The sequence below is a fragment of the Marmota monax genome, unplaced genomic scaffold, assembly GCF_021218885.2.
Source record: "Marmota monax isolate L192 unplaced genomic scaffold, Marmota_monax_Labrador192_F-V1.1 WCK01_AAM20220418_F8-fsc00031, whole genome shotgun sequence".
In the NCBI taxonomy this organism is placed as follows: domain Eukaryota; kingdom Metazoa; phylum Chordata; class Mammalia; order Rodentia; family Sciuridae; genus Marmota; species Marmota monax.
Window position 1 is genome coordinate 3,863,443 of NW_026695197.1, and position 12,088 is coordinate 3,875,530.

Here is a 12,088-nt window from a genome sequence, read left to right on the forward strand (position 1 = left end):
ACCACCTAAACTATATTTGTCTCGAGCTCCATCTCCTGACTGTACTGGTACTGAGTTCTCTTTGGATACTACCGGGTCACTGGGTTACCAGCTTCTTCTATGTACAATAGCTGTGGTCTTCACACTCTTAATCCAGGATGGGGCTGTGGTATTTGGAATCCCTCTAGACCAGCTACCATATCGCTTAATAAGGACAGGGGGAAAGAGGCCCTAGAAAACTGTACTAGGTTTGCTCATCGAGGAAAAACTGGAAGAAGAGCATCTTTGAAAATTTCTTTATTTATAGACATTTTGGAACCATGTAGATCAACAGACAATGAGTTCTTTTAGACATAACACACTGTGTTTATCTTGAGGTACACACTGGGCCCACTGGAAAATGATACAACTGTTAACTTATAGTTAACAACCTCAGTTTTCCAAGCCAAGAAACTGTAAAGACAGTTACAAAATTCTCTGCAAACAATACAACATCTCCATTTAAGTTGAAGAGAATTCCCCAAATTCTTAATGGAGTTCAATTTTTTTTTTTTTAGGCTGAGTTGAAACAATATTTTGAATGGAACTGAATGTAAAAATGGGAGTTTATAGTTAAGAAATTATCTGAGCCCTATTACATGAGATTGTAAACAAAAAAATTTGTGATCTGATAAGCTCTATTACAAAAATTCATAGCTACAAATTAGAGCAGCAAAATTACAGAAGATATTTATATATAGACATTTATATATAGTTTTAACCGAAATTGCATTTACTCCTTGTTTCTGGCTACCACAATGAGACAAATTTCAAAACTCCAAGTTTTGAAAACTGACTGATGTGATTTAACAGATGCGGCCTAAGAATCTCACAGTATAACCACCCCATAGTATGAAAGTCCTATTTGCCATCATTTGTACGTTGGGCCTTTTCACTGTTCTTGCCTTAGTAGCCTTAAGATTACTAGAAAAATGGTGGAAATTGATAATAATGGACATGTTTCTGAAGGCCTTATGTGTCCAACAACAGATTTAACTTTTCTGGGAGATTGAAACTAAAATTTTCTTTGAACAGTTCACCAGGTTCTTGGAGAACTAGTTTGCTTTCTCGTTTGTGGAATGCCAACCTTATACTACTTAGGCTAGACGAGTAGCAACTCATTATACCAAGTGTTTGGAAAATGAAAGACTTGTCTATCCACACTCACCCCCTGCACTTCTCCGGGAGATGTGTGGCTGATGTGCAGGTGGCTATGGAATGTGAGCAGAGGCTGTTAATGTGTCTGCCATAGGTTGGAATGGACTGTCATAATATTTCCCATAAGATTGCTGGATTTTTCCAGGAGACAAGAATAAACACTGCGATTTAGCTGAATGGGTGTCTGCTACAACTTCATAAACTTGGATGGTATATGTGGGTTGGTTCAAAGAGTGTGAGCGTACATTTCACAGTTCATAAAGTTGAACAGCTCAACTTAAAGAAGAGACAACTTGAAGGCGTTTACAAGATTCTGAGAAGGAATTGATCTGTGTTTGAGTTCTCCTTCTGCGTTGGGTCATTTTACGTTTCAGCTGCTTGGCTTGGTTTATTGCTGATTTTCTTCTCTGATGGGGGCTGTGAAGATGATTTTAGCCATGAATTTAAGTACTGGAAAAAAAAAAGGTACTTTCCCCCAAACACCATGGTCACTCTTCCGATCCTAGGGACCTGTCAAACAAGGATGCATTCAGTCTTGACCAGCTGGTAGAAAAGATTCTGCTCATGGGATCTCTGCACACTGCTTTTCATTGCAGATCACAGCTCTCAGAAAGGAGGGGCTGTTTCCTTCAGATTCCTGTTCTGCATTTATTGTCATGATTCTTTTGGGGGCTGTGCATACTGTCTAATCAAGGGCATGCCAGACAGGTGCTCAGATCAGAACAACAGTTACGTTTGTGGCTTTTAGAAATGCAGAAGATACTTTTTATTAGGATTAAACCAAAATTCCAAGTCAGTAAAAGAAAAATACAAGACAGTGAGAGGACACTTTCTGCCTCCATGTTACAAGTTTGAACAGTCTTGTGGTGTTTATTTAATACCCTTAGCTGCCACTGCTCTCATCTGTGCATATTTAAAAGACAGGACACACTTCACTCTCCATACAGCCAGCTGCCCAGAGGAGTTCACGTCTCTCTTATCCATACCTACACCGTCTCAGCAACTGTGATTTTAAGTATGAACAAAGTGAGCTCCAAGAAGGCAGGGGCTGGGTCTTTTTATGGTATTGGGCCTGGCACAAAAAAGTTGCTCCATGAATGTATCATGAATACATGAATCTAAGGCAGGTCCTTGTCCTTGAGGACTCCAGGTTGCCAATCAATATAAACTTGGCACGAATACACCAAGATCAAAACAAATGAGCAAAAGGAAAATGACCCTATTTTGTCTAAGGTTTTTCCAAAAGAAAAAAAGACAAATGGAGTCAAGTGTTTATGGGAGGTGACCTTTTGTACGAAACCAAAACAAACCCTGTTTCTTGCTTTTGAGTTTGAGAATCGTGTCCAAGTGCTGAATGCTGAAAAACTGTTGGGAGCAAGGGTGTACCAATGAAAGCAAGCCGCTTTCCAACCACATCTCGTCTGTTTTTATCCTAAAGGGAAATTCTGAGAGGTTAATTTCCTAAGAGGGATGTTTTCTAAATAACAGTCTTGTGGGTCACGTGAGTGTGGCGTGGGAAACTTCTTCATACATCTGACAGCTACTTAGGAAGAGGTGCTCCAGTTTTGACAGTTTATAGGTTACTCTTTTTACCTGGAGTATAGTATTTACATTTTGGGAGGCATATTAGGAATGAAGAGCTGTTTTTTTTTTTTTTTTTTTTCTTTTTTAAAGGACTTCTGAGATGGAAAATTAAAATAGGTACCGATTCACCTCACTACTACCATCAGATGCATTAGAAACATTTTACTAATGCTAAGAAATAGTAGACATATTTCACAGAAATACAAAACCCAGACTGGCGGGTCTTGTCTTTAAATTAACTTATTTATTTTTTAACTTTGGGAAGTAGGAAGAGGAGACAATAAAATATGACCCAACCCTGCAAGGCATGATGACACCCTAGTGACTGATCTGCCGGACCTGAGAGGCCACAGCGCACACTTGTCGAAGGCTGTCTACACATTCAGGATCCAGGGTCGGACTTGGGGGCTGTCTGGATGCCTTGATAAGAGGACTCAAACTTCTCTAAGGTTAATAATGGTCCTTCAAAAAGTCAAGAATGGGGATGAAGCCATGATGTTCTAGAATAGTTAGTCACTGTTTAGCAAAAATTCTCCGACTTCTGGAATTCTTGGAACAAAAGTATGGTGACCAAGTATTTTCTTTGGAAGAGAGGAAAGAAAAGGTGTATGAAATTAACAAGTATATTTATTGATATTTTAAAAATAATTACCCATCAGATGCAGGGCATAGAATAACAGGGTTGGTATGTTTGATTTGTGAGCTCTCAGAAGGGTGTTGACACACCTCATACTCTGAGAAGTACTTTTTGGACCGATTATTGGCAGGCACCCAGGAAAAGACCCTCAAAGCTGAGAATTATTATTTGACAGAAACTATCATTTCTCTGGATGCCAGCATGGATATGCAAGAATTGGCCCTGTAATGGGCTTGAAAACACACTAATTTCTTCATTACAGATATTTCACGGGTCTGTTCAAAGTTTTCAGCAATGAAGCCTAGTAAGACTGAGCTTCAAGATTTAGGGTGTGGAGAATCTTTGGAATCATCCCATCCACCGTTCCTAAGATAATCAACTTTGTTGAAGGTCCCCAAACCTCAATGGATATTTATTTGAATGCGAATAGATGTTACCTGAAATATCAGACTCAAAATTATGTTTAAAACATAGGCTCACATATGTATATGTCTTTTTTTTTTCTCTGCTCAATAAAAATTAGCAGCAGTTACAGATCAATTACTGTGGTCATGATTTGTATTATTTCTAAGGACATCATCTATCTTCTATCAGCACATGACTTTTGGAAAATGCTTCTAGATAAAAAGATCCCCACCAAGCATAACAGTAAAGTGTCATTTCATATCACTAACATTTTCAGGCACAAGAGTAAAACAATAAGCACTAAGCAATCCAAACAACAGAGCACAGAATATAGTTAATTGTCTAAAGTCAACTCCCCCAAAGAAGGGAATTGCTAAAAAAAATGTTTATTTATTTATTTTTTTAAGATTCTTATGTCTTTCAGCTTTGGCTATTTTGTAATAAATATCATACCTTCTCGCATAAACCGACTGGGTAAGAATGAGTTCTCTGAATATGCCTTTGTTCTGGTAGCAGCTGCTGAGTGTTGAGGGACGTACAAGGCACACCTCTAAGTGTTCTGTACAGCATCTTTATTGATGTACAAAATAGCCTGTTCACCATTCAAAAATGTAATCTGCATAGTAAGAGTTTCTCTTATCCCTATTTACAGAGAAGGTTTTTTAGTGCAAAAACATGAAACTGTGTCCCAGCCCACCCCTCCTGGCACATGTGCCAATTAGTTCTGTCCCATGCTAGCTGGGGATATTTGGCTATATTTTGGGCCTCCAGCCATTAATGAATTGCATTATTTTCTTCACCTGCAGTTTGCTTAACTTGAAATCCTCTGAGAGAATTTCTTCCGTTAGTTGAACAAGCAAATTCCCATCAATCTTTTCGGTGACAAAGAAGGATATGACGTCTTCGGACAAACCAATGAACCGCAAGGACTTGGACACTTCTTCTATAGACAGTCCAGACAGGTCCGCGGGTGGCTGCCACGGGGAACCATCACCACAGGACCTGGGGGCCAGCTGGAGGTGAAGCGGAGATGAGAAAGGGTAAGAGACAGCAAAGATGTCCTGCATGCCCTTTTTAACAAAATATTGGTCCTCAGAGAGGTCCGGTGACCCCCGCTCGGGGTCCTCCTCAGCACCATCGATTTTCAGAGGCAAAGGAGATGTTTCAGGGACGGTTTTCTGTTCCACTGGCTTTGGGGCCCTGGGGGGTAAGGCAGGGCAGGAGATACTCTGCTTGGTCATGCAGGGTGCAAGAGCACTCTCCTCTGTGCTCTCCAGAGAGTAGCTAGCTGACTTGGGACAACCAGAGACAGTGCTACTGAATTCTGCAGTGACTGAGCTGGGGTTGCTGCTCAGGAGCTCACAGCCATCAAAATCGAAAGGTGCTGGGCAGTTTCTCTTTGGTGTGCCTGGTGTCTTTTGTCTGGGATAACTGTAACTCCTGCTTGGGTCCAGCAGGAAGTCACTCCTGGTCTGGCTCTCTGATGTGGCTGAATAATGATTAGGCCATGAGAGCCGGGAGGACAGGGCCTCAGCAGAAGGACTTCCGAATGGGGATTTCAGGTCCACAGAATCAGCTTTCACTCGGTTGCACGGATAGCAGGAGACAGGAACACTTTCAGAAGGACTTGTGTCACTTTTAGTAGAGCTGCTTAAAAAAGCAAACACACACAGAAAAGGAAATTAGTTTTTTTTTTTTTAAAGCCACATCTCAAGCCTTTTGTTCTTCACCGATGTTAGTTACTTCTGAGCAGAAAATACAATTAGGAAAAAGTATATTTCTTATCATGAAATCAATGAAGTACCTGCTAACCTCATAGTTTTTTTTTTAAAGAATCTTTAATGACATATATTGATAATTATAGATATGTACGTAATGATTTAAAATGCTACCATGGAGATAGGAACAAAAATAATTTTTAGTTAAGAAGAAAAGCTTTGTTAGTAAACGCTTGGATCTTTATGATGATAAAAAAATTCCCAAACCATGTTTTGGGCTTTGCACCAACAGGTGTCAAAATTGATTAGTGATATATGCGGTGGGCAAAGGGGAGCAAAAGAGTGGTAATGGGTGTCTCATCCTTGCCAACCTTGTGAGACAATGACAGAACACATCACTACCACCCATGTCTCTATTTACACCCAAAAGTCTGACACAGGAAGACATGTTTCCAATAATATGCTTTCCTCACCTTGGTTTCTACACTACTGAGTTACATTAGCATAAGAATTTAAGTGTCCAAAGGACAACAACAACAACAAATATGGAAGAGAGTTACTTTAAACTTCAAGGACACATGTGGTGGCACATTTAGCCTGGGGGCCCTATTTTAAGAGGGACAGTGAAACTAGAGTGTGCTGGAAGATGGGTAGACAGAGCCAACCTGCTGTCTCTTTGGGATAAGACTTATAGAGACTTTAAATTTTCATGGGCTGACAGAAGTGTGGCAGACCTATTTTATTTCTCTAGATGTAAGAAGCAGTTGAGTTACATGGAAATAGATTTTAACTTGACAGTCTGAAAAACTTTTTTTTTTTTTTAAATAAAATGTTGGCATTTGCCAAAAATGGATGGATGGCACTGCCAAGAGAACTGAGCTCACAGCACTGGGAGGATCCAGACAGGAGGGAAGGACCACCCAACAGCAGTGATCAACGAGGCATTTCTGTGTCAATGGGAATTTAGAGCAGAAAGCCAAGGGGACCCTTTCAATTTGAGGTGCTGTCTGCTTGTGTCAAAGTGGAAAGAACTAGGTGCTGGCATGTGAGAATGGATGGCATCCTCTACACGCTGTTTCCAAGAGAATCCAGAGGCTTTTACACTGACTTCTCATAGACCCCTGACATCTTTTCTTCCCAAGACACTGGCTCTTCTGTCCAAGGTGAAAAACAACAAGTGCCACCCCTTCATGCTCTTTCAGTAAAATTACTTTAAATGATAAAAACCATTTCCTTTCCCACTGCCCTGGCTAGAGGACACTCTCCTGGCTGAGGAGAAATCAGGTTGCCGTGAGCCCTTGCAGCCAGACTTACATGTTGTGCAGCCCTGAAGAATAGTAGGACAAGGTGGGGCTGGGAGAGCGAGTCTGTGGCCGTGCTGGCTTGACTGTGCGAGGAGGGATGGAGGGACTCGTGGACAAAGGCTTTGTGCTTCGGGGTGGAACAGGTGGGGCGTTCAGGAGCCGGCATTCTTCCCTGACCTGGTGTAAAAAAGAATACTCCAGATTAGCAACAAACTGACAAGGACCCTGGGGCCAGCTCCATCCTGTGGGGTCAAGTGGCTACTCTTTAAGCAATAACGGCGGGAGAGAGAGAGAGAGAGAGAGAGAGAGAGAGAGAGAGAGAGAGAGAGAGAGAGAGAGAGAGACACACACACAATGGGAGCAAACAAGAAAGATGGTAAACACAGAGCTGCCAGGGATAGAACTAGACACCTGTCACATACTTGCTGGGAACCGACTGATTTTGAAAGAACCCTGTTTGGTGAAACATTAGCTGCTGCAGAAATATAGCAAATCATGTGCAACACAGCAATTACAGTGCCTTTGGTCAAAGACCTAGTGAAATGTGAGGATGTACAGCAGAAGTATTAGGAAATAAGGATAGAAGGTGGTTCCCATGTTAGTAGCGGATTAGACTTTCTTCCGTAGATGTGTTTATTCACTGTACAAATGAAACTCACTTTGACCCAGGTTGGGAATGATAGACTTTCTCTAGGATTAAAGCTCCTGAAGCTATGTTGTGTGGACACGCATGTGTATGTGTTTATTAGGGGCTGACAAATGGGATGTGTCAAGTGTATATGTTCATGTGAATCACCTGGGGAATCCTGTCAAAATGCAGATTCTGTTCAGGAGGCCCACAGTGGGGACTGAGAGTCTGTATTTCTAACAAGCTACTAGGTGAAGTGGAGGCTCCGGGATCAGGAAACAAGGCTGCAGAGGGTACAATGGAGTAGCACTCCAATTCCAAAAAGTAGAACTTTTTATAAGAGCTGCTTCTGACTTGCTTGCTCTCCCTTCAACTTCACACTGGCGAGGATCTGGGTGACTTGTGACGTTCAGGTCTTTGGAGCTGGCTGTCCTGTGCAGCTTTCCAGCCCGTGCAGGCATTTCCCAATGCAGTTCTTGTTAACCTGGTGGGCATTCTGTATGTAGTTCTCTAGGTCAGGCAGCAGGGGGCAGTTTCCACCTGGTCCTTCTAGTCAACTACAAAGGTAAAAACAGCCAATTTGGACTCTCAAAAATCCTGTGCTTTGAAATGCCTCATGCCTGTTTTTAGGCCATGTTCCCACCACTTTTCTCACCTTTGCCTTCAACTCCTTTCTGTCCCAGCGGTTGTGGGACAGAAAGACAAGGAAACAGCAAGAGCAAGCTTTGGTGTTGAGTTTGCTTCCGATGAAATGAAACGGGCTCCCACTATTGACATCACATCATCCACCTCCTACGCCAACTGCACACTGGGCCTCCTACTGGCGTCCCAGGCCTGAATCACTTGCCAAAGAAAACCAGCCTTTAAGGAAAGTCACTTGGTCATGGGCAATCCAGCAGATCTTGATTCTAAAGTGAAATGGAGGCGATTTAAAAAAAAGTCTCATCCACTGTGTTTCTTCCTGGGGCTGGGATCACTACTCCCATCTGCAGGACCCACAGCCCTCTTACTGGGGACCCCTGGGTTGGTAAGAGGAGTCTTTTTCATATGGAGAAACTCTTTAAGCTAAAGCAAAATATTCAGAGAAGCAGAATTCTTCCCTAACAGCCGCATGCTTCTCCTTTTTAAGCTTTTAAAAAGGTGGCAGGTGAATGGGCGCAGAAAGAAAACCTGGAGGCAACGAGGCTAGTGTCAAGATGAGGGAGGACTGTTCAGCTCGGGCACCCTTTCCCCAAAGTCTTCTTTCCCTTCAAAGCTAAGCTCGCCCTAGAACATGGAAGGCCTGGCTGGGTCACCCCACACCCTGGCTTTTGGGGGGCATTGTTCGTCTTCCTTTTGTCTTATTAGTGACCTGTACCGTAGCCAGTTGTGTTTCTTCTCTTTTTTCAGGAGTGTCTACCAAATCTAGGATGGACTGGTGTAACATTATAACAGGTGGCCTTGGTTGGGTGGATGTTTATAAGTAACAGGCAATATGGGAGATGTGAGCAAAGGGCTCTGCTCACTTAAATATTAAAACAAACAATCACATCTCAATACTGGGGTTGAGTGGAACTGAGGAAAACAGGTCAACGCTTAATTCAATTTAGAATTTTCTAAGTTTTGGAATCAGTCATTAAATATGACATTTCATTAGGCACTGCTTACCTGGGATGTCAATTATAATATGCTGAGATGTCAATTATAATATGCAATTTAAAATAATTGGCTGGCTTAAGTCTTGGCACTCAGAACAGAATCCACTTGTAGTTGAATGTGGTGTAAGGGAAATCCAGTCTTCCTATTTTTATAACCAGCCCCAGATACCCAAGGTCTGCCACTTCATTCAGAGCGAGGCAGTCCTGAGGGCTTCTCAGGGGCTTTTCATGATGTGGGGGAGGTGGAAAGTAAGTTTGAGAAACAGGCTATTTCTCAAACAGAGAATCACCTCCCCCAGAGGATCCATCACCTCTGGCACAAAGATGCTGTGCAGGATGCCAGGCAGAGATTAACAGATGAACAGGTTCATTTTTTTTTTTTTTTCAACAAACATTACAACAAAAGGCATTTTTACTTTTAAACATATACCACAGAATGCCTTTTCTATTTTTATGTGGAAACTGATATTGATGAGTCATTCAGGCGGGGGCTAGTTTCTGTGACACCCATATTCACTGATAACTTAGGGAACAAAAAGAAGCCCCAGACCTGGGCACATGGCCCACCATTGTAGGCTCCAGGACGTGGCGAACAGAAAGTTATGGCCACTGGGAATGTTTACAGCTGAGACCCTAAACAGAATCTGGGACATGGGCAACTTTTTTTGCCGGGGGTAGCGGGGACTGGGAACTGAACCCAGTGACACTTTACCATTGAGCTATATCCCCAGTCCATTTTATTTATTTATTTTGAGACAGAGTTTCTCTAAGTTAATTAGGGCCTCACTAAGTTGCTGAGTCTGACCCTGAACTTGTGATCCTCTGGCCTCAGCCTCCCCAGTTGCTGTATTATAGGCATGCACCACCATGTCCAGTCATGGGCAACTTTTGGGTGGCCACATGGCTCCTGAAAGGAGTTTGGGTGCAATTATGAGTTCAAAATAAAAGGATTAAGCTTACTTGAAACCCACTTTGGAAAAATGGTCGTTTAAAAAAAAGACAAATTTAAAGGTATTCATCTCATCCATGATAAGAATTTCAGGTGTCATTGTGTTGAGGCACAAAACCAGTGCTGGACCAGCAGGTGGGAGGGGTGGGCATGGATAGGTGAGCACAGTTGATGATCCCTCCAGGGAGCTTTGGTATTTTCAACTTGGTGCTGCAGATGTGGCTGCTCCGGTGAAATCATATTTCACAGCATTTTATGGGAAGAATTATATGCTTTGGTGGGATGTATACATTTTGGGGTTCAGAGTTATACTTTCTGTCTCATACCCTTAAAACAGTAATCATTCTTTGCTTTTTATTTGATTCAACATGGACGGTTTACATCCAAGAGGAAGGTAGTTATGCTGTAAATGAATTTTATCTGACAATAAAGGACTGGAAAGGTCAATCACCCTATTTCTAGCTTCCTCTCATATTCAATTTCACTTTTAAGGGCTACACTTTTGGCACATTCTTTCTAAAAGCCTCAGCATATGGCTTTCATCATGTTGTTCCCATCTCCAGTGACACCCCCTTCCTCCCATTGCTGGATAAAGGCCAGACTCTTCTGCCTTCCACCCAAGTCCCTCTGCCGCCTGTCTGGCTCCAACCTACCTTTCCTGCTCTCTCTCCCGCTAGTTCTCCTTAAGAACACACCTTGTGCTATTTTGCCTCTTTCCCTGCTTTAGTGTATTTTGCCCACTCTGACTTAAACACCCATTCCTACCGCCCAGCCCAATGTTACACGCTCTGTCCTGGACCATCTCGCAGCCACTAGGGCTGACCCCCACTTCTGAACACGCTGTCACACTTACTCACCCCCCACATATACATAATTAGCCTGAGGGCTAAAATAATAAGGACTGTCTTTATTGTGGTTCTGAGGACAGCAGAATTGGGGATGCCACATAGGATGCCTGGCAGAGATTAATGGATTAACAGGTTCATTTTTTTTTTCAACAAAAAATTACAACAAAAGTCACTTTTATTTTTTATGTGGAAATTGATATTGACGAGTCATTCAGGTGGAGGTTAGTTTCTGTGACACTCATATTCACTGATAACTTAGGGAACGAAAAGGAGCCCCAGACCTGGGCACATGGCCCACCATCGTCTCCCCTCCATACTCGGATGTAGTTTGGAGTGAATGGCAATGGCAATGCCTATGTTCTCCAGTTAGGACATGTGGCTTTGATTTGTCACAGCCCCTAGAGTAAATTCATTCCAAGATGAAGATAAAATAGACTATTTTGTGCCTGGTGGATTAGAGCCTTTCTGTTATTTCAAATGTAGTACTGAAGACTGAACTTTAGTCGGTGACTCATGAGGGAGAGGTATCTGAATTTTCAGGAATAATATCAGTACCAAGTGAGGGGTTGGCATCGTTTTGAGGTGGGTGTTAATCTACTCCCAGTGTAGATTATGGGTGACCTCTGCTTATCTCTAGGCCATTTATGGCTATGAGCAGTTTGGTGTTCACAGAGAAACTCTGTGGCACCAAAGTCTTACTGTTTAAGACAGAGCCAAACCAGGTTGTGGCACACACCTGTAACCCCAGCTGCTTGAGAGGCTAAGGCAGGAGGATCTCAAGTTTGAGGCCAGCCTGGGCAACTTAGGGAAGCCTGTCTCAAATTGGTGCAGCCAATATGGAAAGCAGTATTGAGATTCCTTGGAAAACTTGGAAATAAAACCACCATTTGACCCAGCTATCCCTCCCCTTGGTCTATACCCAAAGGACAGCATGCTACAGGGACACAGCCATATCAATGTTTATAGCAGCACAATTCACAATAGCTAAACTGTGGAACCACCCTAGATGCCCTTCAGTAGATGAATGGATCAAAAAAATGTGGCATATATACACAAAGAGAACAAAATCATGGCATTTGCAGGTAAATAGATGCAGTTGGAGAAGAGAATGCTAAGTGAAGTCAGCCAATCCCCGAAAAACAAATGGCGAATGTCTTCTCTGATATAAGGAGGCTGACTCATAGTGGGGTAGGGAGGGGGAG

The 12,088-nt window shown here is 42.5% G+C and overlaps 1 protein-coding gene across 5 annotated transcripts in view; it reads right to left on the minus strand.

Annotated features, from left to right (window-relative positions):
* Positions 1 to 259: 259 nt before the first annotated feature.
* The window catches only part of Garem1 (GRB2 associated regulator of MAPK1 subtype 1), a 192,790-nt gene continuing 180,961 nt past the window's right edge, over positions 260 to 12,088 (minus strand). For 4 of the 5 annotated variants that reach the window (XM_046428378.2, XM_058573957.1, XM_046428380.2 and 1 more), the window contains 2 exons: positions 6,835 to 7,001; positions 260 to 5,452 (listed from right to left, as the gene is read on the minus strand). In XM_046428378.2, coding sequence (XP_046284334.1) covers positions 4,555 to 5,452; positions 6,835 to 7,001 — 1,065 coding nt within the window. In that variant the 3' untranslated portion in view covers positions 260 to 4,554. The remainder of the gene's footprint in view (positions 5,453 to 6,834; positions 7,002 to 12,088) is intronic. The other variant, XM_046428379.2, reaches the window with a different exon arrangement.